The 23,075-nt window shown below is 52.6% G+C and overlaps 7 protein-coding genes across 7 annotated transcripts; 4 read left to right on the forward strand and 3 right to left on the reverse strand.

Annotated features, from left to right (window-relative positions):
- Nucleotides 1-2,248: 2,248 nt before the first annotated feature.
- PG998_010080 (uncharacterized protein) lies at nucleotides 2,249-3,055 on the forward strand (the record flags this gene model as incomplete). Its single annotated transcript, XM_066876896.1, has 1 exon — nucleotides 2,249-3,055. The coding sequence occupies one exon, from the start codon at nucleotides 2,249-2,251 to the stop codon at nucleotides 3,053-3,055; it is 807 nt and encodes a 268-aa protein (XP_066729052.1).
- A 689-nt stretch (nucleotides 3,056-3,744) lies between these two features.
- PG998_010081 (uncharacterized protein) lies at nucleotides 3,745-6,031 on the reverse strand (the record flags this gene model as incomplete). The annotated part of the gene is made up of 5 exons (XM_066876897.1): nucleotides 3,745-4,177; nucleotides 4,244-4,366; nucleotides 4,420-5,131; nucleotides 5,283-5,793; nucleotides 5,891-6,031. 5 exons carry the CDS (start codon nucleotides 6,029-6,031, stop codon nucleotides 3,745-3,747), a joined length of 1,920 nt encoding a protein of 639 aa, XP_066729053.1.
- A 584-nt stretch (nucleotides 6,032-6,615) lies between these two features.
- On the reverse strand, nucleotides 6,616-7,923 carry PG998_010082 (S-adenosyl-L-methionine-dependent methyltransferase; the record flags this gene model as incomplete). Its single annotated transcript, XM_066876898.1, has 1 exon — nucleotides 6,616-7,923. The coding sequence occupies one exon, from the start codon at nucleotides 7,921-7,923 to the stop codon at nucleotides 6,616-6,618; it is 1,308 nt and encodes a 435-aa protein (XP_066729054.1).
- Nucleotides 7,924-8,667: 744 nt separating this feature from the next.
- Nucleotides 8,668-12,982, forward strand: PG998_010083 (CobB/CobQ-like glutamine amidotransferase domain-containing protein; the record flags this gene model as incomplete). Its single annotated transcript, XM_066876899.1, is given in 6 exon segments — nucleotides 8,668-9,588; nucleotides 9,652-9,723; nucleotides 9,781-9,966; nucleotides 10,018-10,116; nucleotides 10,164-11,897; nucleotides 11,909-12,982. 6 exon segments carry the CDS (start codon nucleotides 8,668-8,670, stop codon nucleotides 12,980-12,982), a joined length of 4,086 nt encoding a protein of 1,361 aa, XP_066729055.1.
- A 2,393-nt stretch (nucleotides 12,983-15,375) lies between these two features.
- Nucleotides 15,376-18,160, forward strand: PG998_010084 (HET-domain-containing protein; the record flags this gene model as incomplete). Its single annotated transcript, XM_066876900.1, has 3 exons — nucleotides 15,376-17,224; nucleotides 17,392-17,958; nucleotides 18,024-18,160. The coding sequence occupies 3 exons, from the start codon at nucleotides 15,376-15,378 to the stop codon at nucleotides 18,158-18,160; spliced, it is 2,553 nt and encodes an 850-aa protein (XP_066729056.1).
- Nucleotides 18,161-19,051: 891 nt separating this feature from the next.
- PG998_010085 (uncharacterized protein) lies at nucleotides 19,052-19,439 on the reverse strand (the record flags this gene model as incomplete). The annotated part of the gene is made up of 3 exons (XM_066876901.1): nucleotides 19,052-19,062; nucleotides 19,125-19,346; nucleotides 19,418-19,439. 3 exons carry the CDS (start codon nucleotides 19,437-19,439, stop codon nucleotides 19,052-19,054), a joined length of 255 nt encoding a protein of 84 aa, XP_066729057.1.
- A 1,297-nt stretch (nucleotides 19,440-20,736) lies between these two features.
- On the forward strand, nucleotides 20,737-22,804 carry PG998_010086 (uncharacterized protein; the record flags this gene model as incomplete). The annotated part of the gene is made up of 5 exons (XM_066876902.1): nucleotides 20,737-21,250; nucleotides 21,407-21,574; nucleotides 21,655-22,078; nucleotides 22,160-22,452; nucleotides 22,533-22,804. The coding sequence occupies 5 exons, from the start codon at nucleotides 20,737-20,739 to the stop codon at nucleotides 22,802-22,804; spliced, it is 1,671 nt and encodes a 556-aa protein (XP_066729058.1).
- Between the last annotated feature and the right edge of the window lie 271 nt (nucleotides 22,805-23,075).

Consider the following 23,075-nt stretch of genomic DNA (forward strand, 5'->3'; position numbering starts at 1 on the left):
TACGTGGAATCGCTGGTCCGAGCGCGGATCGTGTAAAGGAACTGTTAATGAGGACAATCCTAGCAATTTTTATTCGTCGCCAGTGCTGTCTGGTTCAACGCGCATTCAAATCGCTACCATTCAAGTGTACTCTCTTCAGAGAAGGCCGAACCAGAACTCTCTCCTCCTGGGCCGTCAAAGAACAAGCGGTTCACAAACATTACTATTGCCGTATCCGAAAGTTACGGTCACGGCCCGGCAGGATCTGGACGATATGGGCCGCCCCTTGGAATACCTAAAATATAAAGGGTTGCGTTAGCTATGAAACCAGTCATCCCTGTCCTGTTCTTCTGTCCTACCTTTAGAAGTTTAATTTCATTCAGGATACCGCTTATGTCGTCGTTCCGAAGCGGACGTTTGAGGATGAACACTTGCGGCGGATTGGATCGAGTATCGTGGAGGAGGGCGGTGATGCCATTGCTGCCGCCGCTGACCATTCGCTGAAACCTGAATGGGCCGCGCGCGCTACTGAAATGCCCCATTAAAGCTTCTTGGATTGCGTCTACATCGTCTGACACATCGCTCAACTCTTCAAAGCTGCCTGAACCGCTTGAACCCAGCCGCCGCTTCTGGTCCCTCAACCATAAATCGTCGCCTGATATCACCTCCCAATCCTCAAGTCGTTGCCGCTTGGAATTATTTACTATTTGAGAGTCATTCCGAGCCGCATTCCGGTACTTTCGTTTTGTCTTCTTAGCTTTTAGCTAACCTAACGCTGGACCGAAGACCGTAATCAGATCCATTGGTGATATGAGGGGCTCCCGCCTCGACACGTTATCTTTCTTTACTTTGATGAAAAGGTGAGCACGCGACAGGGCGTCGCTAGCTGGCAAGGGAATGAAACAACTGTCGGAAAGGCAGGAGCCCTATCCATCTGTGTAGGTTGGCATCCCATTGTTCTACGGATCCGGTGAAGGTGTTACGTGTGCTAGCATATCTAAACCCATGTCACAAAGGATTGGCGCGCACCATACCGGTGCGCTTTGTCTGTTTGTCGTCTGCCTCTCTATTAAACATTAGATATAATACATCTTAACTGAAGTACCCCTTGCAACGTAATATTATTAGTACCAACAATGGTAAAGGCTACGATTACAAGAAGAGATATTAGCATTAAAACAAAAGATTGATACCTCGCCTATATTGTCGCCGTCAGATGGCTAGACTTCATCAATTAACGAGGTGGTCCTTTTAGGTGTAAGGGGCTATGACACGCAGCAATGTGGCAGTGCGTACTGGACCGTCCACCTGACCGGTAGAAAAGCAAGGCCGCACCGATAGTTCTGCGATATGATGATTGCTTTTGGCCGGAATGTCGCCCTGAAGCGCGTATCGATTTAGTGGTGGCTGGTTGTGACTCTTGTCTCTGGATCGAATGGCCGTGGCGTTGAGGCTCACCTGTACGTTGGCCCTTTGGAGCACAGAGACACGCCCTCAGCGGCTCTGCTAGGCGCTGCGCCCCGATTGTCGATTCGGGGCAAAGCAGACGCAGGCAGCCTCACTTTTGATTGGTCAGCTGCCGCCCGCCTTGGACCCCTGTATGTATAAGGCCGGGTTCAGCAGCTCAATAATGGTTGATGCAACTTTCAGCCAGGTGCGAGACGGGCCTGACAGCCAGTCTCCCTTCTAAGCGCGGATAGGTGGTCCGTGCGATTGTACACACGTGACCGCTTTCACGCGGCAGTGTTGCCCCTGACCCCTGAGAGGCCTAGTTCAACAGTTATAACTCGCCTATTCGTTGACGACTATAGTGCCAAGACGGTGGGGGCAACTACAGTCGCCATATTAGAATATAATTACTACTGCCCATGACAACATTGGGTATATCACAGTAATGGCCACTTGGTTGTGTGCGCTGATCCAAGAGTCATATTTATAAGGTTTCGTTCCTGTTGGGTTGACAACTTCACATTGAACCGAAGAGAAGAAAAGTATGGCAGTGGTTTAGCTCGACGAATCCACCACTTCATCTCCGTTACTGACTTTCATCAGCAACCAGTTTGAGTGCAGATATAAAAGGAATCAGTTCAATCGTAGTTGTCCCTCTTTTCTGAAACCAATTCATCACAGAACACTGGCCGATGCAAACCCTTTCCACCTTCACCAACCCTCCGTCAATCCAGTCCATTTCTCGCTCATCTTTGCTTTCTTCTAAATCTACAACCCGGCCCACTTTCCACAATCATCACGATTCATTACGGAAGTCACGATGGCGCGGAGAAACGCCACCGCCTATGCCCCGTCAGATGAGGGCAACTACCATCATCATGTGAAACCAGCAAAATGGAGAGACCTCCGCTGGCCGACCTGTATCAAGGAAATAAATGTGCGCTTCCTAAACGGCTCGTACCAGCAGAAGCTGTTGGTTGCGGAATTGGTGCGGGAACACTACAACACCATTCCTATGAGCGTACAGTTCCGTTTCTTCCTGGACCCGGACGGTGACTCGGATATCCGCGTCCTCTTTGTCAAAATGGGTGACTCACACAGCTACGTGGGGGTATCTAACTTGATCGTACCGGAGCAAAAGCCGACTATGATGCTCAACCTCGAGCACAAGAACCCGGATAACAACCAGAACACCATCCTACACGAGTTTGGACACGCGCTATGCCTTGAACACGAACATCAGCACCCGGGTAGCGGCATCCGCCTTAATCGCCGCGCCCTGCTGAAAGATAATTACACGAACGCCGAATGCATCTATGACAACTATGAGATTCAACCCTCCTTGTTCTGTCCGTGGCGCACTGAGCCATACGACAGACACTCTGTTATGCATTACGGCTTCTCTAAGGGCCAGCTCCGGGACCCAGAGGCATATATCCTGGTCAACCCTTCCGTATCCCAGGGCGACAGGAACCAACTTCTGCAGATGTATCCTCTAAAAGAATCCCATAAACCCAAACTATTATACACTACAGCCGACTCCAAGAAGTTGACCCGAGGAATTTTCGAAGCGACGAAGAAGGAGTCCCGGTGGGCTAAATTCTTTCTTCGAGTCAAAGGCCGTTAGAATACGTGGAAGTGATCAGGCTCCTGGTGAAGGTACCGGAGAAACATGTGCCCATGGGAGCATCAAGGCCACATTCTCGCTCGACAGAATATCAAGACTTTTAGCTTTTGCTACCACGAAACACTGGATCAGCAATATCAGGGCGGCGGGTAGATGGTTCCGTTTCACTATCGGATACGGATGGTGGAGACGTCGAAATGATGTTTTGGATAATATTGCAGCGGGCATCCCAATATTTGATTTGGGAGGGTTATAATGCCTTGGACGGCGTAATGGATTGGGAAGCTACGATGCTTCGGAGGTTACTACGGATGTTCCAATGCTGCTGATAGGCTGTTGCAGTTGGTGCCGTGGCATGCAGCACATAGGCGACAATTCTAATATGAAAGGTCGAGTCACAACCTTTATGGCATCTCTAAACCACAGGTGCCCTCTTCATGTGCGAAGCTTTATCTTGAAATTAGTGACCTAAATCACAGAGAACATCGTATTATTCACGTAAAGCTTCCTTATATCATAATGATGTTGGCTGTATACCATGCTCTGGAACCAAGTTTCTGGAGTGTGATATCGCACGAGTAGGTTTCATACTTGACCATCCATGTATTAAAGAAGTATCTAAGCGGACTGGTAGCCGAATTATATCGCATTCATTCATTCATTCATTCATTCGCTCACTTCCCCGTCACTCATGCAGGGCTACCGTACGCCTCTTGCATCCCATACTCGCCCAAATCCTCAAAAGGGCCGCAAAGCCGGACAAGCAACGTCATGGACAGGTTGATACGCTCCGACATCTCCTCGCCGACACCGCACTCGGGGAGCGTCAAGAGGTAGTCAAGCGGGATGCCATCGATCGGGGACACCGTCATCGTCATCGTCATCGGCACCAAGGCCACCGCTGGCGGCGACGGTTTGAAGTCGGCCACGTGGCGGAAAATGTCTGTCAGCTGGTCGTGCATCCGGCCGGTTGCCGAGTCGGCCGGCCCGCAGCGCTCCAGAATCGCCAGGCAGGACTGCGCGTACTGCAGGTCCACCGTCCAGGACTCGATCGAGTCTCTGTGGATCTGCTTCTGCAGCACCGAGTGCATCAGGACGGTACAGGTAGTGTAGGCTTGGAAACTGTTTTGCGCAGTATGAGCTAGGAAGTTGCTGCATCTTTAGAAAGGGGGGATTCGTGGCACTTACATGACCAACCAGCACTTCCAGATCGCCACATCCTCCGACACCATGAACTCAAATATGCGCGCAGCCTGTTGTGCGGCCAGGATCCCCTCTCGGGCATTCTCGAACACGTACTTGTTGAAAGAACTGTGCGGCGGCAGTGCCGCGCCCCCGGTACGAAGCCAAATGATCGGAGAAACCGGCCGGCGGTGCGGCGGTAGAGCAGGCCGGTGGCGCTGAGGAACATCAAGTTGACGTAATAGATGGCGACGCGCTTCTGCGTGACCTTCTCGTCGATCAACGCGGCGAGGTACATATCGTTCGGAAGCTGCCGGTACCACTCCTGCAAGTCCTGCATCAGGACCCCCGGGCTGGCGGCGCTCTGCCCCTTGAGGGCGAAGTCCATCCTCGAGATGTTCGCCTTGAGGATGCATAGCTTGGTGAGTTCGCGCGACACGGTGATCTGCAGCATGGGGATCGTTTCGAGCTCCACGCCCGAGAGCGGGAACTCCTCGAAGAACAGGCCGTCGCCGAACACGTAGCCGAGCGTGGACGAGAGAAGCGTCGATTGGAAAAGCAGCGTCCGCCACGTCTTGCGGTGGTTGAACCAGGTGTCCGCGGCCATGCCCGGTTCGCGGAAGTTGTCGTCGTTGAGATTGTGCGTCATGCACAGGCTGAGGCCGATCTCCACGAAGGCTAGGGCGGTGGTGCGCTGATTCTTTATGTTGAAAGTGGCGAGGAGAGTGCACACTTTGATGGCGTCCAGGGGGAGGATCTTGTACAACAAGGCGAAGTAGTTCGTGGACGTCTGATAAAGGGTCTCGGAGTACCCCACGGCTTTCTCGTCATTATAAGCGAAACGCATGCCCACGGCGGCTACGGCACATAAGCAGCATAGCTCGGCCTGCTTCACTGTCTGAGGCCGATCAGGGCTGTTGGTGTATACGTCTCCATGATACCGCATGATCGTCTCCTTACTAAACACCAGGAACCAATTGTCACTAACCTCGAAAAAAAGCGTCCACCGCCGTATGGATCCGGGTCGTGTCCGAGAGGGACATACGGTTCCAGTTGTAGAAGATGTCTTCCAACTGGTTCGGCTCCTCATTGGGCACCGCTGGCTCTCCGTCCATGTGGCCGGAGGGACTGTCTAGGCTCATTCTTTTCTCAGTTACCAGTGGGGATGGAGTGCCATCGATCCCATCAACAGACTGCCCGTGGGACGCGCCGGGGCCTTGCGCATCCCGAAACAAATCTTTCAGCGCCTCGCCGGACCTGAGACGCGTAACCAAACCCACCACTTCGTCTTCTGGGACCTCTTGCAGCCGACGGACAAAATCGAGGATAGCCTTCAGCCTGGCCCGGTTGGTAGAGTCGTCCGATGCGCGAACGGGCTGCCGCAAACGATGGACGATGGCTTCAGCATCTGCCTCGGACCCGTTGCACAGACTGCCGAGGAGACACTCGTAGCTGACGAGCCGCGACGTGCGAATGTGCGCATCGCCATCGTCGGGGTAGGTGCATTCTACCTGCTTAGTCAGGCACCGCTTGCAGCTCGGACGCTCCCCGTCGCACTTGGGCGCGGTTCTCGGGTCAGCAAAGCCAAGGGAGGGTCGCGGAGGCTCGTGTGCCAAGCCTAGGTAAGGCATTTAGGATATTAACATAGCTTACCTTGGTCTTTTTGATACGGCAATGGACGCAGGCGGTCGTGGTCAGCTTGCCCCTGCTACCCTTGGCTGGTAAAACCTCGGACTGCTCGCTTGTGCCGCCATCTAGGTCGCCCTTGGGGAACAGTGGCCGGTAAGGATTCATGTCGCCTCGGTTCAATCCTCAGAGTAGGATTTCTGAATGGATGGCATGATCTCAGCCTTCGTTGCTGGGAAATCCATTATCTACAGCAGGTATCTGTCATAGATCGTGATCGCAAATGCCGATGATCTGGATACTGATAGGTCAATTGAGGGGTCGTTGTGGCGATGAGCAGAATCGGACTGGCTCCGATCTGTTCGCGTAACATGATTGGCTTCGCAATGCCTTGCTTGCTTTTTCTCCAAATGTGTCTTTAACATTCTCGAGGCCGCATGAAGAGCCATTACCCGTGTCTTACCGTCCCGCGCATGCTAGCATTGTCAAGGAAGAAGAACAGAAAGAAGTGCAACCGGGATTGGAGCTTCCGATGTTGTGTGCAGTTTATGATTGCCGTACATACGGAGACATCGGGGCAGTTCGGGGCAGTTAGAGACAGTCTAGCCATTCATGAATATGATCTGATGCTTTCGCCCATCAGGGTTCTTCTGTTGACCCCACCCACCATGAGCACATGCAGGTTCCAACTACCCGGTACCATAGACCAAAATCACCAGGCTTGATATGGATGGCCCCGGGTCCCCCAATACTTATGCGCTTTCTGAAGCGCAGCTGTACGAGTCGAAAACACAGTGCCACACGCCAGGGGCGTATGTTTTGACAAGCTCTACATGCTCTACACCAATCGCCGCTGGAGCCCTGGGAGAGTCTTCACGTGACACCATGCTCGTCAACTTGTCCCCGATTTCCGTCTTTCTCTTCTCAATGTCCGCGACACCAACATTCTCGTGCAGATGCAACCATGCTCGTGGGCTGTCTTGAGTTATGGTAATCGCATCCTTCCAACAAGGCTCGCTGGTTGGGAGGAATCCGCAATTGACATGGAGAACATCCAGGCTACTGGGTTCATCGATGCTTCCTAGACCGTGCTGATGATCCGCCAGTTTCTGCCTCGCTTGCTGTATTCTCTGCAAGGCCATCGCGTTATCCTCCTGGAACACCACGATTCTCGTGTCCCCGGCTATCATGGCGCCCAGGTCCACGTCGGACGTCAGCTCGTCGCCCCGTATCACACGTACACTCCACCCGTTGGCAACCGCGCCCCGGCGCAAGCCTTCCACGCTCCAGGGGTTCAGCTCCCAGCAAAGTACGCGCATGCCCAGCTTCGCATACGAGAAGACGAAGTAGCCGATCCCGGCGTACATGTCCACCGCCCACTTGTCGCGCAGCGCGCTCGGGTTCATGGCCCGGTGCTGGAGCGCCGGTTCGGTCGGTTGGTGGAAGGAGAGCACTCTGGCCTTCTCCTTGATGTTGCCCCGGCTGAACATGGTCCACCTCGGGGCCCATGTTTGGTAGATGCCGTTTTGCTTGGTGGAAACCCAGAATGCTGCCTCGAAATCTGACTCTGTCGCTAGGTCTGTGGCCGAGGACAGGTTGCATTTCCCAAAGTTGCCATAGAGGACCTGTAAGCCACTTGGGCTCCTCAAAATGTTCTCATTGCCATTTTCAGCGGTGCTGGAATCGTCGTGTTCTCGTAGATGCAACGGGATGCCCTCATTCACTGCCAGATGCGTGTAAGAAGTACCGGATTTCCGGGATATCTCTGACAAGATATTCAACCACAAGTCATCTAATTGAGAGGATGAGAGTGTTGACTTGAGGGAAGTCCACGCCGATGTTGCGAAGGATCCCGACGGTAGCAGAACCATAGGTTCATAGACGGTCCATCTTTTCGGGGCCTGTGCTGCGAGCTCTGCAACGCCCACTTCCCCTCTACCCAGTGCAGACCCCGAAGGTAAGTTGGAGGCCCATGCTGTTATAGCAGCCTCAATTGGGAGTACAGGCTTTTGCTTTGGTTTTGGGTGGCGCTTCTTGCCCTGGTTCTCTTGCGCCGCCATCATGACAATTCGTGGTACTCAGACTAGCATAAAATTGTGATCTTCTTAGCCGGCGCCTAAAGCATCTGCAAGAGCGGGGAGCTCTCCATAATCCTTTCTACACTACACTAACTAACCTATGTTGATGTAGCAAATGCTTCAACAGCTAAAAGCACGTACAATCTGGAAATAAGAACGATATAATTAGCCTATATGTATGAAAACCTGTCTCAGCAGCCTAAAGGCGAAGAAGAAGAAGAATATTGCAACGTGCACGCCAGCGTGCCGCAAGGCCAATTGCGAAAGAGGCATCACCTAGCGCCCAGGAACTTCCGGGTAGTACTTGACCTCGCAGCTCCAGAGATGGATTATGCACTGACATTCGTAAAATTCCTTGGACCAAAAAACGGTCGCCGTCTGGCGTCTGCCGGAATTTAATATTATAGACGCGAGTAGCCTGCCATCTGCCCTCCAACAATGCTATTGACTGGGACTGGATCCTTGCCGCTGCGTAAGGCTTATCCCCCGCAAAAGCTGAAGACGACCCCGAAAAAGGATCCCCCACTCGCTCACTAAAAGTGACATCGTTAGCCCCTCCAAATCCCACTATCGATAACAATTTTTCCCTCGCTGGGCAATAACCCCGCCATCAAATGCATTGAACAACTTTTGGCCTTACGTACGACAACGACTTCGTTTCCACTCCCGGAGTCACATCCAAAGGGTCGCGCACGTCGCTTCAATTCAATTCTCTTCACCCTCACCATGTACGAAACCATTGTCGGCGGATCGTGCTTGACGAAGGCAGAGGAGGGGAAGCTTCTTGCCCGAGTCAACGCCAATGCCCCCGCCGATAACATCGTCGCCATCTCGGGTCAATGGGTTTACTACGTCCAATCCGAGAAAGAGGCCGGCAACAGCCTCGATGCTGTCAAGGGATTGCTCGGCGTACCCGCTAGCCAACAGACGGGCGTAGTCTCCAGCGACAAGCCGAACGTACTCGACGTCTACATCACGCCCAGGAACATCTCGCCATGGAGCTCTAAAGCTACAAGCATTGCCCACGTCTGCGGCCTGCAGGCTCAGGTGCGACGGATCGAGAGGGGCCGCGTCCTGCGCATCGAATCGAAGGGCGAGAACAAGTTCAAGAGCGTCGAGGACATCGCGTCCTTCCGAGACACCATCTACGATCGCATGACGGAGAACATTAGCCTCGACTCCCCGGCCTCCGCGACCATATTCACCGAGGGCGACCGACGACAGCTCGTAATCGTCGATATTTTCGCTGAGGGCCAGGAGCCTCTAGCAGTCCTCCAAGACTACAACAAGAAGAATGGACTCGGTCTCGATGAGTCCAACCTGGAATACCTCGTCACCAAGTACAAGGAGCTTGGACGTCCCCCGAGTGACGTGGAGCTCTTCATGTTCGCACAGGTCAATAGTGAGCATTGCCGTCACCACGTCTTCAACTCTGCCTGGAACATCGATGGTGCGCAGAAGACTCAAAGCCTGTTTGGCATGATCAAGAATACCCACCAGAAGAACCCCAAGTACACTGTCTCGGCCTACAGCGACAATGCTGCTGTGATGGGAGGCTTGGACGGCAATCACTGGGCGCCTGACTACTCGACCGGCAGCTACAAGCTTAGCAAGGAGACTGTCATGCCATTGATCAAAGTCGAGACAGTAGGTTTCCGAGCTTTCAAATTCTGAAGATGACTGGATCACCAATTATTAACATCGCGACAGCACAACCACCCTACAGCCATCAGTCCCTTCCCTGGCGCGGCTACTGGCAGTGGTGGAGAAATCCGAGACGAGGTACGTCAATGCATTCCCCATTGAGATGCTACGATGTGGTTGCTAAAGCACGTGAAGGGGGCTGTTGGCCGCGGATCAACCCCTAAAGCTGGCCTTTGCGGCTTCTGGGTCTCTGACCTTCTCATTCCCGGCCAAGGAGAAGCCTACCCCTGGGAAAGTGATATTGGCAGGCCGGCGCACTATGCTAGCGCAATGGACATCATGCTTGAGGCACCTATTGGATCTGCTGCCTTCAACAATGAGGTACGTCATCCCTTACTATTTCTCTCAAAGCACGAAACTAACATGCCCTAGTTTGGCCGTCCTTCATTGACTGGTGTCTTCCGTACACTTCAGACCAATGCTCGTAACCCAGAGTCTCAAAACTATGCAGGCTACCATAAGCCTATCATGGTCAGTATATTTCTCTTGTTAATTGTGCTCAACTAATAACTTGATAGATTGCTGGTGGTGTTGGCTCCGTCCGACCGCAACACGCACTCAAAGACCCGGCGCAAGTGCATGAGGGCGCACACGTAATCGTCCTCGGAGGCCCAGCCATGCTTATTGGTCTTGGTGGAGGTGCAGCATCTTCAGCCACCGGTAATGAAGGTAATGCGGATCTGGATTTCGCCAGTGTTCAGCGTGGCAATCCCGAAATGGAACGACGTGCCCAAATGGTTATCAACACATGTAATGCACTGGGCGATGAAAGCCCTATCGCCTTTATCCACGACGTTGGTGCTGGTGGTCTCAGCAATGCCTTGCCTGAATTGGTAAAGGACAGCGGATTCGGCGGGCAATTCGAGCTGCGCCAAGTCGAAAATGCCGACCAAAGTATGAGTCCCATGGAGATTTTCTGCAACGAGGCACAGGAGCGATACGTTCTCTTGGTAAACCCTGACGGCATGAACCGGTTTGTTAGCATTTGCAAACGGGAACGTGCTGGATTCTCCGACGTTGGACGGGTTCTACCCCAAGGATCCGACGGTTCTGCCAAGCTTATTCTCTCCGACCGAGACTCCAGGGAACACCCGTACCCCATTGACCTCCCCATGGATCTGCTATTCCCTGCTGGTCGAAAGCAGGAACGTGTCGTCACCTCATTGAAGCCATCATTGCCTGCCTTTGACCCTGTGGCCAGCATGAAGAGGGCGTTTGGTGAGTCGGCCAGCGACTCCGAGCTCTTCAAGAAATCCGCGCAGCGTGTGCTTCACATGCCCGCTGTTGGTTCCAAGTCTTTCTTGATCACAATTGGTGATCGAACCGTTGGTGGTCTTACCGTCAGAGATCAGATGGTCGGGCCATGGCAGACTCCCGTTGCAGATGTTGCTGTCACCGCCACGTCTTTCAGCCTTGAGGAGATGAAGACTGGTGAAGCTATGGCGATGGGAGAGAAGCCCACTTTGGCTCTTATCTCCGCAGCTGCCTCTGCACGCATGGCCGTAGCTGAGAGTCTACTCAACCTCGGTGCCGCTCATATCCTGGGTGGTGCCGCGAAGGGCGACCTCGAGCGCGTCAAACTTTCTGCCAATTGGATGTCTGCTGTGAAGGAACCTGGTGAGGGAGCAGCTCTCTTCGAGGCAGTGGAAGCTATCGGTGCGCAAATGTGCCCACAATTGGGCGTAAGCATTCCCGTGGGCAAGGACTCCATGTCCATGAAGGCATCCTGGAAAGACGACAGCGGTGACAAGAGTGTCACTGCTCCCATGTCCGTTGTCATTTCCGCTTTCACCACCGTCGAGAACATCAAGAACACCTGGACCCCACAGCTGCGACGTGTCGAGGATGTTGGTGACACATTGCTGATGTACGTTGACTTGGCCAAGGGCCGCAAGGCCTTGGGCGGCTCTGCCCTGGCACAGTCATTTGGTGAGGTCGGAAACGAATCACCCGATGTCCGGGACGTCGAGTTGCTACGAGATTACTTCGATGCAGTTGCCCAACTTCACGAGAGTGGGGTTGTTCTTGCTTACCACGATGTATCCGATGGCGGCCTCTTCACCACCATTTCGGAGATGATGTTTGCTGGTCGTTGCGGCGTCAGCATGTTCTTGGATGATGTTGCCAAATCTGGAAGTCTTAAAGACATGACCGAGGCGCTCTTCAACGAGGAGCTGGGTGCGGTCTTCCAGGTTCGTGCCTCAGATGAAATCAACTTCAAGAGGTGCTTCGCCACTTGCGGCCCCCTCCTGGTTTGATCAAGCGATGCGGTATCGTTCAGGCCTCCAAGAAGCAGAACTTGACCATCCGCTACGGTACTCAGCCTGTGTTTGCCCAGATCGAGCGATCCGAGTTGCAGAAGTGGTGGACCAAGACCTCTTACGAGATGCAGAAGATCCGAGACAACCCAGCCTGCGCCGAGTCTGAATACGGAACCGTCGCCGACTCGGAAGATCCCGGTATCTCCTACAGACTCACATACTCGCCGTCAGAAAACATCATCCCTATGAGTGCTTCCTTCACCGGACTCTTTAAGCGGCCTCGCGTTGCTATTCTCAGAGAACAGGGTGTTAACTCGTTCGCTGAGATGGCATTCGCTTTCCGCGCCGCCGGGTTCGACCCGGTCGATCTTCACATGTCGGACATCCTCAACGGTCGCAAGCTCATCGAGTTCTCTGGTCTGGCCGCCTGTGGTGGTTTCAGTTACGGTGACGTGCTGGGCGCAGGTCAAGGTTGGGCCAAGTCCGTCCTGCTGCATGAGAACGCCCGAGTTGAGTTCGAGGAGTTCTTCAAGCGCACCAACACCTTCGCCCTTGGCGTCTGTAACGGTTGCCAAGCCCTCTCTAAGCTCAAGGAGATCATCCCTGGTGCCAGCGCCTGGCCCGACTTCGTCGCCAACAGCAGCGACCAGTTCGAGGCGCGCTTCAGCATGGTCAAGGTGGATGAGAGAGTGGATGAGAACGAGAAGAAAAACGTCTTCTTCCACGGCATGGGCGGCTCCTACCTACCCATCGCCGTCTCGCACGGTGAGGGTCGTGCCTCCTTCTCCGGATCCGGCGACCTCGAGACGCTGTCGCAAAACAAGCAGGTGCCCGTCCGTTACGTCGACAACCGCCTCAAGGTCACGGAGCAGTACCCGTACAACCCCAACGGCAGCCCTGGCGGTGTCGCCGCCGTCTCCGCCGCCGAGGGTCGCGTCTTGGCTATCATGCCTCATCCCGAGCGTACCATCATGGGCGATGTGGCGAGCTATCTGCCCCCGAACCAGCGGGATGACTGGGGTCAGTACGGTCCTTGGTTGAGGATGTTCCAGAGCGCTCGTAGATGGATCGGCTGATAGACGAGGGGTGCCATGAGTTACTATCGTTTCTTTTTTTTCTTCTTCTTGGTAAGGTGTCGTGATTATACGTTTCGAGATGAACCAGATAAGGTAGGGAGGTAAGGTGGGTAGGTAGGCATTTTGTGGCGTTGGTGACTGGGATGTTAGATTGATCGTCGTTTCTTGCTCGGGGCCTGATGTGGCCACGCATATATACATGGTAGTCAGTGAACGAAAGAGTTATTCTCAACCTTATAATCAATTGCCCGTGAATAGACCATCATTGTCGATATGTGTTGCTGTTTACAGAGATCACAATCCTCGTCCGGGATCTTGGTAGACTTAATACTATGACACCTTACTTGTTCGTCATCCACTGGGAAGGTAGACTCGGGATATAGGCTGCCGAGACATCTTAGATCCAACTCTACGTTTCCTACTTTCTACTTAAAGGGGTTTAAATCCTGTTTCTGTCTCAAGTCCGAGTGTTCATATACTCCTAACACTCGTTAATGCGCTGGAATTTCTGTTAACTTTTCGAAGGCCGAACGGTTTATTTCCGCCCTAAAACAGTCAGGTTCGAACCCGGGGCCTCCAAAAAAAGGCGGCGCCAACCTTTTTACCTATTTTGCTTTCGAGGCATAGGTGCCATTCTACTCGGCTAAAGGGACCCAAGGCTGTACGTTATTTCTTTCCTGCACCGGAGCCCCCATCGCCTGTTGCTGAAACTCCTGCAGAGACAGCTTATAGCTAGGGACCCTGCCTGGTTCTCCTTTTACCTAATAGATAATAGGTTACTTATAGAGTAGCACTATCGATAGCAGTACCCAAATTTCTGTTTATTGATTATATTTACGAGTGATCACTACTGTGAAGCTTAAACATAACTCGACATATGCCCCTGAAGTAGAGATATTGCTGCGCCTTGGCAATAATCTTGGCCCTGGGACCCCTTCCTTCAAAGGTGTGTTCATACCCCCTTGTCGCGAATACCGTTCTGTCAGCTGGTGGTGCTTCATGTACGTCCTGCTATTTCTAGAACACCAATCATGGGGAGGCAATCTCTGCTATATCCCTGTCCTTTTCCGTTCACTCAATGTTCTCAGTCTCTAACGGTACAGCCTCAGTTGGCGGACAGCTGACAGCTGTCTCAAGAGACTTGGCAAAAAGGGGGTGGCGAACACACCTTTGAAGGGGACCTCTGTACCTGGTCCTAAAGATGGCGGTGTTATTAATAACACACCAAGCGGTCAAATACAACGCCGGCAGCGCAAAACATGTAAGTAACGTCGACACTACTCATCTCCCCGTGATGGAATTTGCAGACTGGGGTGCGGTCCTTCAATCTACTCTCGCACATCTTGGGCTTTTTCTTTTGCCTGATGTGCACATCTATGCAATCGTCTGAACTCGCGTTTTTCATTGGATCCCTCTCGTTGTCATGACATCAGATGCCCAGGCCTCCACCTCCAACCTCCATCTACGAAGCGGCTCGTCTGGTGCGGTACTATGCGAGATACACCACTGAACGTGGCATTTCACTTTTCGGATCAGTCGGCTCTGAGAGCCTGATCTGCAATCAAGCTGAACCATGAGTTTACGCCGTCCCGCTATGGTGTGTCTTGGCTGTATTTTCGGTTCGGTTTAGGATCGTCATAAAAGTCCTCAGATTTCTAATTGGATCGCTTTGCATATCATATGTCTATTGCAAGGGGCTCTGTCACTAGTTGCAGCGCCAATTCGCATTTCTCCTCCTATAATGCAGAGCGGGCGAACAGTGTAGCGCATCTGTGATAAGGGTGGCGTTTTGTGATACCACACTTGCTTGCCGCCCTCGCCTGGAGCCGCTGATTCGTGCCGCCTGGGCAAACCCGGCAGCCTTACATCCCACACAATCTGACCGCTTGTAAGATTCTGAACCCTATCGCTGACGTGAGACAATACAGCAGCCACCCAGAACCGCAGTCTGCTAAGCCGCAATATCAGATATCAATCACAGCCTTATCTTGGTTCAAGCTTGCACGGAGGGCTGTTCGACAAGGTTACTATATTTGGAAAGGAACTTGACCACTCTCCTTCACTCCATCGCAATGTTGACCCTTGTGCATCTGAATTGAAGAAAGGGGAGCAAATAAGAATGATTGCCACCGCATTACTCTGTCTTGGCTCATTAGACTACTGCAAGTGAGATAGATTTCTTTTCCTTATGCCTCCCACAGCCTCATTCAGAATTAGTTCACCGTCCAGATACCGACAGCCAAATCACTCGGATTTATTACCTTTTCTTCCCTCCTCCGGATACCTCGAGTTTGTTTCGATTCCAATCCTGCAAAAACACATTGCCTCTCTCTCACATTGCCTCTCTCTCGCTTTACATCTCTCATAAACTTGGTATCTTATCAAACCTCAAGATGGGGCTTCCTTCCCTCAAGTCATCCAAGAAGCCAGTTGGTCTCTGCAAAAGATGTGACGAGATCAATTTCGACTCAAGCACCGATACCTCTGTGGCAATCATCTCCCTCTTTGACATTATCAAGACTCGCCAAAAGGCTGTGAAGAAGAATCAAGATGATGGCTGTAAACTCTGCAGCTTATTGTTTGATGTTATATCAATTCATGATCCGTTTGAGCACTCGGCAATCAAGGATCACATGCCCAAAGATCTTCAGGGTAAATCCTTCAAAACATGGGCGGAGGGACTCAAGTGGACCGATAAGATCACGAACAGGGATAGCCCCTTCGGCAAAAGTAATGACATTGTCCAGTTCGAGGCGAAAGAAGTCGACCAAAACGGAATGCCTGTGGCCATCGGCAGAGAAGATCTGGAAGCTGTCCAAAACGCCGTTGCCATTGGCGGTGCTATCGCTGGTGGCGCAGCTGCATCGCAGATACCGGACGGGGATCGAAATGCCCCCTGGTCCGATCTGGGCAGCGCTAGTCAGATAGTAGTTTCTACTATGGCGGCACTGAAGAAGAACAATCTACCGGTCGTGGTGACCATCAAGATAAACAAGAACACCCAAAAGACCGGAGGCCTCCTGAACGTTGCAGTTGTGGGATATGGAAACGCGGTGCGGGCGCCCCTGTCAGTCCTCAGCTCATTCAACCTCCGAGTTGCGTCGGATTACCATCAAGACGGACTGAGTCTGAGCTATGGTAGAATCATCACTGATAGGGTCAATGTTGAGGCTGACTGTCGCAAATGGATGGACCATTGCCGCGAAAACCACCAGCACCTTTGCGCAAAGCCGGATTGGTCTACCAAGCTACCTCCGCCATCAGGAAAGGATTTTCGACTAATCGAAATAAACGAGACATATGACAAGTTCAAGGTTTCCAGGGTCGGAAAAGCCAGTCCAGACTCGTCAATGCAGGAGGACGCACTAGAGTATGCTGCGCTCTCCTACGTTTGGGGCAAAGCCAGGAACAGGACCCTTCAACTCCGAACGCAGAATATTGAGGATCTCCGTCAGTGGACATCATCAGATCGATTGGATAATACGGTGAAAGATGCTGTCGAGGTCACCAGACGTCTGGGTTTGCGATACCTCTGGGTAGACAGCCTCTGTGTCATCCAGGATGAAGCACGCGGAGAAACGGCATCCGATACTCAACAATCGCAGATCGACCAGATGGCCAGTATCTATGGCTGTGCTTTAGTTACCATCGTTGCAACAGCCGGGGAAGACGCTAGTGCTGGCTTGGCGGGCATATCCTCTTCGCGAGAGGCCCGGCAAATGGCCCGAGATGTGAAAGATAATTTCAACGTCTTACTACCTATTGATTACGACACGTCCTACGGCAAGTGGGATACTAGGGGTTGGACGCTCCAAGAGAAGCTTCTGTCGCGGAGAATGCTTGTATTTGGGGAAAATCATGCCAGCTTCCATTGCAGACACGGTGTGCTGCGTGAAGATATGCCGGCAGTCCACGCAGGAAATGGCCCAGCCCAGATGCCTTACCTTTCGATGCCCTCCTGCGATGACGGACAAACCAAGAAAAACTGGGAAGGTGGCCCAGTCCTACTACGGTCGCCCTTTTTCGACGAGTACGCAAAGCTACTAGAACAGTACACTAGTCGAAACATGACCAGGTCTACCGACATCCTCAATGGCGTATCAGGGCTTTTGAAAGCTCTAGAAAACATGAGAAGCTTGGTTCCAAACTCTTCTCGTGACGATACGCACACTCTGTACGGCCTGCCAGAGGACTACCTCGACCTTGCGCTACTGTGGCAGCCTCCGGCAGATTCAAAACCCAGTTGGTCCGGAGAATGCAAAGTGTTTACCCCAGCTGGTCGTGGGCAGGATGGGAGGTCAATAAAGGTCATTCCGAAGGTAATGCATACCAAGCACAGCCAGGTGTTCGCATGGAAGACACTTTCAGGGTATCGGGTAACGATGACTGTTCTCTACGGAAATTTCTAGCGACGGGCAATGATGCAGAGGAGCGCGTCAAGCCATTGGTGATGTGGTACAGGTGGAAGGGGGTTGAATCACCGAAGCCGCCGCAGAGAAGGCCACCACCGCCACCCTCGAGTGGATCGAAAACCGGACCCATCAGGCCGCCACCAGTACCTTCGAAGCCGAGCACTCTCAAACGTTCTGAGCCGGCAGGCCAGCTTGTTCCGGTGAATGGCCATGGCCTAGGCATAGCCTTCGATGATCGTGATTTGGAAGCACAGTTGGAATTCCTCCGACAGGCTCGTCGGTGGAGAGACACTCGGACGAACCCCGACACAGACCTGGGGCCACCTCAGGTGCCCTCCAATGCTCCACTCAAGGATCGCCATCTAGTATGCGAGACACAGGCGGCGTCATTCCGGCTCCGCGCCATAGAGCCAAGAGAAGAGCACCTCTGGAAACAGGGCGAGGACGGGACGGCAGTGGTGGCCAAGACGCTCCACATCAGGGAGGCCGAGATCTTGGACGACGCCGACAACGTCGTAGGCTACATAATTCCCACCGACAAGGGCAAGGACATCGCGACCCCGCGTACGATTTCGTGCTTCTTTCCGAGTCCCAGTACTGGGGCAACGAGACCAGGATCGACGTTGTAGGGTTTCCCTTATACAATGTTATGGCCGTGGAGTGGGACGAGTATAGGGTATTTGCTGAGAGGGTCGGCGTGGGCAAAATATCCAAGGTGGCTTGGGACGCGGGGAATCCGACCAAGCAATGTGTGGTGCTCAGATGATGATAAATCCCATTTGCATTCGCAGTGCCATTCGTTTCAGCAAAAGACTATGTTTTCCTTTGTAATACCATGTCCACTGCAGAAGTGACAATCCATGCAAAAGTGATCTGAAATTGGTATCGAGTAGCAGTGAATATAGGTCATTGGGAACAGTATCGTCAGTAGGCGTATCGTCATATCGTCAAACTGAGCTCGATTCTTTCGACAACGCACTGATGGCTCTTTGGTAAAGTGTTTTGAGTTTTGAACTCACTTTCCCGGTTGTTTGGTCAAGTACTTGCGCCGGCATAGCATTTGTACGCTTTTGGTTTGCGGTCTATGTTTTCTCCTTTCTTTTGACCGCCTCTTTTTACACACACCCCCTTTCATTTTCCTGGCTTAGGTCCAGTTTGAGGCTCTGCTATATTTTGACAAAGAAGAACTGTGGCAGGCTATCTGTAAAGTGCGAGGCAGTAGTACTTTTAGAGTAGAAAAAGGCGTAAAATCTAGAGTTGGTAAGAGATCCTACCGCTCCGGTGATTGGTCACAATGTTATCATGACATCCGTGAGTCAGGATTGACTAAAGGTTCAATGCTACTAGTCTTCGATCATACTCGTATTAAATGTCACAGGGTCGATGGGATCGGATTGTATTAATCAATCTGATTGTAGTATATAGAAGCAGTATTCCCTTCCCTGCTCTTCGTAATTAAGCTATCAAATACCAATATCAAACCCGAACCATTTTTATTCCTCTAGCACCTCCCAAAATACAAAGGAAACCCCAGTCTCAGTAATATTCTATCAGGTTATACGCCAATAAAAAGCAGATATCGTAAGTCTCATCAATTTCTCCCTCGTGTGGACTGTTACCACCAAGTAGGGAAGATACATCGCGGGAGGCAAAGCCCTTACTTTGTCACTGAGGCCAAGTTAGTATTTCATGCTGGTACGAAAATATTGAGTGACGGGAATATAACTTACAAGCAAGGACCTCGTAGGCGAACAAGGTGTCTTTGAAGGCCTGGCTATGGGCCGCCGATTTCTGGGACTTCTTCTGCGCCTTTTCTTCGGGTGACAAGGACGAACTGCTCAGCTTCGACTTGGCCTTCTTCATGGCAGTGGACAGGCGCGATGAGGAAGAGGACTTTGAGCTGTCGGTGCTGCTGTGGCTATCCTTCATGGCCGCTATCGTATCATGGGAATCTGCACAGCATGGTTAGAGGAGGTGTGCTAATTGGATCGACAGGGTCACCAGTCGCGGGAGGGAACTCTACCAGATGAGAGGCGGGTCGACATGTTGGCTTGGGATGACATTGTGGTGGGCTTGATAGAAGGTTTGAACTTGGTGATGCTCAATGGTATGGTGGTTGAGTCTTGATGTGAAAGTGCAATCGTGTAAGTGACAAACAGGGGTTGATAATCCAAGAAAACTGGAGACCGGTATTGTTGGTTTGGGGTAGTTGCTATTTGGGAAAGCCGTGAATGTGAAGGAGCAATGGGAAAACAAGATATGTATATATAGGCATGTCCGAATATGCCTAGCAACGCATCTCGGTTGACTCAGATAGACTCGCTCGCATTAGACTGGCATGATGCAAACAATTTTTCAGCTTGCAGGCTCTACAATTTGCAAGCCGACAGCGGGTCGGAATACCGCTTGGCAAAGCCGACGATGGGTCGGGGCTCAGCTTGGCAAAGCCGAAGATTGGATGCGACGCCAAGCTTAGCACCCGTGCACTGCTTGACTGGCAACTGGATTTACAGGCAGTGACTGACTACTGGTGAGATTAGGCTGATCAGGCAGACCAGGCACGCCTGTGGAGGCTTGGACAGGATAGGGAAGGGGTGACACGTTTAGTGGTGCCATGCACGCCTTTTTGGGAGGAGACCTTTTGGGGAATTGGATTCGTCATTTTTGCTGACAATGCACTAGCCCATTTGCTCAGCTGGCCGAATTAGTCATCTCACTGCCCAGTTGACTTTTAGTGCCTCCGCTCCAAGCCGAAGCCGAGCTCTGCACGTTTTTTGTTTTCTCCCAGCACTACAGGTTCGGCTTACTCTCGTCAGTGTGCGTGCTTCAACCAATTCAAGCCGAGCCCCAGTGCTAGACCAGACACGCACCCCTTTACCACGATCCCATGGGCAGCATCAATTGCGACTACATTCGTCATACCCGTCTGTTGCTTGCTGGTACACGCAACGCGCATGCTCGTGCGCGCCATCGTTACGGTGCGTCATGTCAGACGGCACTTCTGAGCTCCGCCGGCGAAACGGCCGCCTCCAAGCTTGTGATACCTGCCGTCAGAGAAAGGTATAGCGTTTATCCACTTGGCACCGTCCAGCCAATTGCCGCCTCTCTCGCTTGCATCCCCTTGCCAGGCTGACACCAAAGACTCATACATAGGTGGCTTGCGACCATACACGTCCTGTCTGCCTCCGATGCAGGAAGGGTGGGAAGCGATGCATCTACACTATTTCTAATTCAACCCCAGCCAGGCCCAATGGAAGCAAGCCGTCGTCACACGCACGCCAGAGGGCCGACATACCTCGCCGGCCATCGTCTCCCTCCCCGTCTTCGGTTCAGCTGAACGAGATGCAGAGCCCGAGCCCTAGCTCCAGCTGGCGAAACAACATCCTCAACCGCAGAGCTACCTGCGGCCATGGCTACCTCGGCGCCACGAGCTACTCGGCTGTCCTTCAGGAGACCAGGGACAACCTGAACCTGCTTGGTGCCACACCCCAGACTCAAGACAGTAGCCGCGAGGTGCTGAGTCAGGAGGCTCCCGATATTTTGACTCCGTGTATCCGAGAGCTGTGTTTTACCGTCCTTCGTCTCCTGAACCAGCCACACAGAATCATATGGCAGAAGAAGACCAACTTGTCCGTCTATCAGTCTTACATGCATGTTATTGCTGAGCACATCTTCAAATCGCTGCAAGAGACGTGGGGTGAGCATCTCAATGCCAGCCCACACGATGAGACTAAACTCGAGGACATGGCCAAGGCCGTATGCGTCAATACCAGGGAACCCTTTTCTAACTCCATCCGAGACCCGGAAGAATGGCTCAGCCAGTTCAGTGGGCCAAATTTGCGCTGGGAAGCTATCGGTACGTCTTTTTTTTTCGCCTGGTGGTCCAAGGTCCAAGCGCATGGCTTGACGATACAATGGTGACTTACCTTCGGGCCGGGTTTGGAATTATTAGGTGTTTTATTTGCTTTGCTTGACACCGACGCCAAGTCAGACAAACCTCGGCTCGGCTCAGACAACCAACACGAGTATCTCACCTACGTCAGGAGAGTTGCGGCGGCCGCACTTCGCGGCCTCGGATTATGCATTCAGCTGAGTCGAGAGTTTACTGAGGGCAACATGCTACTCATTTACCTTTATCATCGCCGCAGCTCACTCGAATCAGTTACCAGTGGTGATGCCAGTAAGTCATAGCAGCATCATGTGTACGATGTTACATCGATAGTCGGCCAGTGAAACTGTTGCTGAATGACGCACAAACAGGTCTTCCAACATGGCAATACCACGCCGCCCATATGTCTCTTCTCACCTTCCACGGCTTCCATGACGAGCCCAACACCCACAGCTACCGATTTAACCCCACTTATCGGCCGTCGTTAGCGATCGAGTGCCGCAGGCGGATAGTGGCCATTTCCTTCTGTGCCGACAACATCATGGTCACTTTCACAGGGAGGCCCCCCCTTTTGGGGACAAACTATATATGCACGCCGCTGCCGCTGGATATCTCGGACGAAACGCTGTTCTCGGATGAGGAGACACTCGTGAGGGTTGCGTCGGAGACGCTCGACGACAAGGGATGGAATACCTTGGGCCAGTTCTACCCCGCTACCATGGTACGGGCACGAGTGGTTCTGGCTCATATCAGAGCCGATATCATCGAGCTGGCACTCGGCAAAGACCCGGTTCAGTTCGAGCGTGTTGGGCATGTATACCCCGATTGTCGTCCAGTCCTGTTTCTGGAACTACTCTTTGCTAACACACCACATAGACAACTCAGAGCTAGACAGACTGAAGCCGTGTCGGCATTTCCCAAGGTTGTGGTATTTCAAATCCACGAGATTAGCGCCATCGACATGGACTGTACCCGAGTTTACCAACGGATACTTGTGCGACTAGAGATCCTGATGAATGAATTCCTGCTAGACCGGTTACAGTACCTTCATTTCCAAGCCGACACCAGCGACCTCCTGGTCACCGCTTATGAAATGATCGTGGTGACGCTGACGGTGTGGACGCATATGGATCTCTTTGCCGATAAGCGCGACTTTGACTGGGTTGTAAGTTACGCCCACATCTCCCTTCTCGCTTTCCCCGACCTTCTTCCGTTTGCAAAAGCTAACCCCTGTTCCTTGCGTGAGCAGCTGATGGGCTACGGCGCCCGGCCGGCGGCGTGCTCTGCATGGAGCTCCTGAACCCGACGCTGCAGGGGTCGCACCCGAAGAACGCCGAGATCAACCGGTCGGCCATCATCCAGAAGCTCAGCCTGCTCGTCGGCTTCTTCGAGTGGGTCAGCCCCTCGGCGCCCAACGCCGGCCTCTGCGAGAGCGCCATGGTCACCATCAAGCACGTCCTCGACGCCACGCTCAACGTCGGGCCCGCCGCCGCCGCGGGGGGACGGGGCAGGCCGCCGTGAACAATGTGGATTGGAACTTCTCGACCCAGGTCGACTTCAACTTCGATCTGCTGGATACGTTTGATTGGTTGCGGGCTGATGCTTGATAGGTGATTACCATACGGCGAGCATCCTGTTTGGTGGGGAGTTATCCTATGCCAGGTCTAGTAGTACGTATGGGCCGGGGTTGATGATCCGAGATGGTTTATTTCTCTTTTTTTTCACTGGAATACAAATTAAAAGGTGAGTTTACGTGATCCGTTCCGCTTCTGCATTCCCGATGAAGCTTTCC

Source organism: Apiospora kogelbergensis (assembly GCF_038363985.1).
Source record: "Apiospora kogelbergensis strain CBS 113332 chromosome Unknown utg000006l_segment0_segment0, whole genome shotgun sequence".
Lineage (NCBI taxonomy): Eukaryota > Fungi > Ascomycota > Sordariomycetes > Amphisphaeriales > Apiosporaceae > Apiospora > Apiospora kogelbergensis.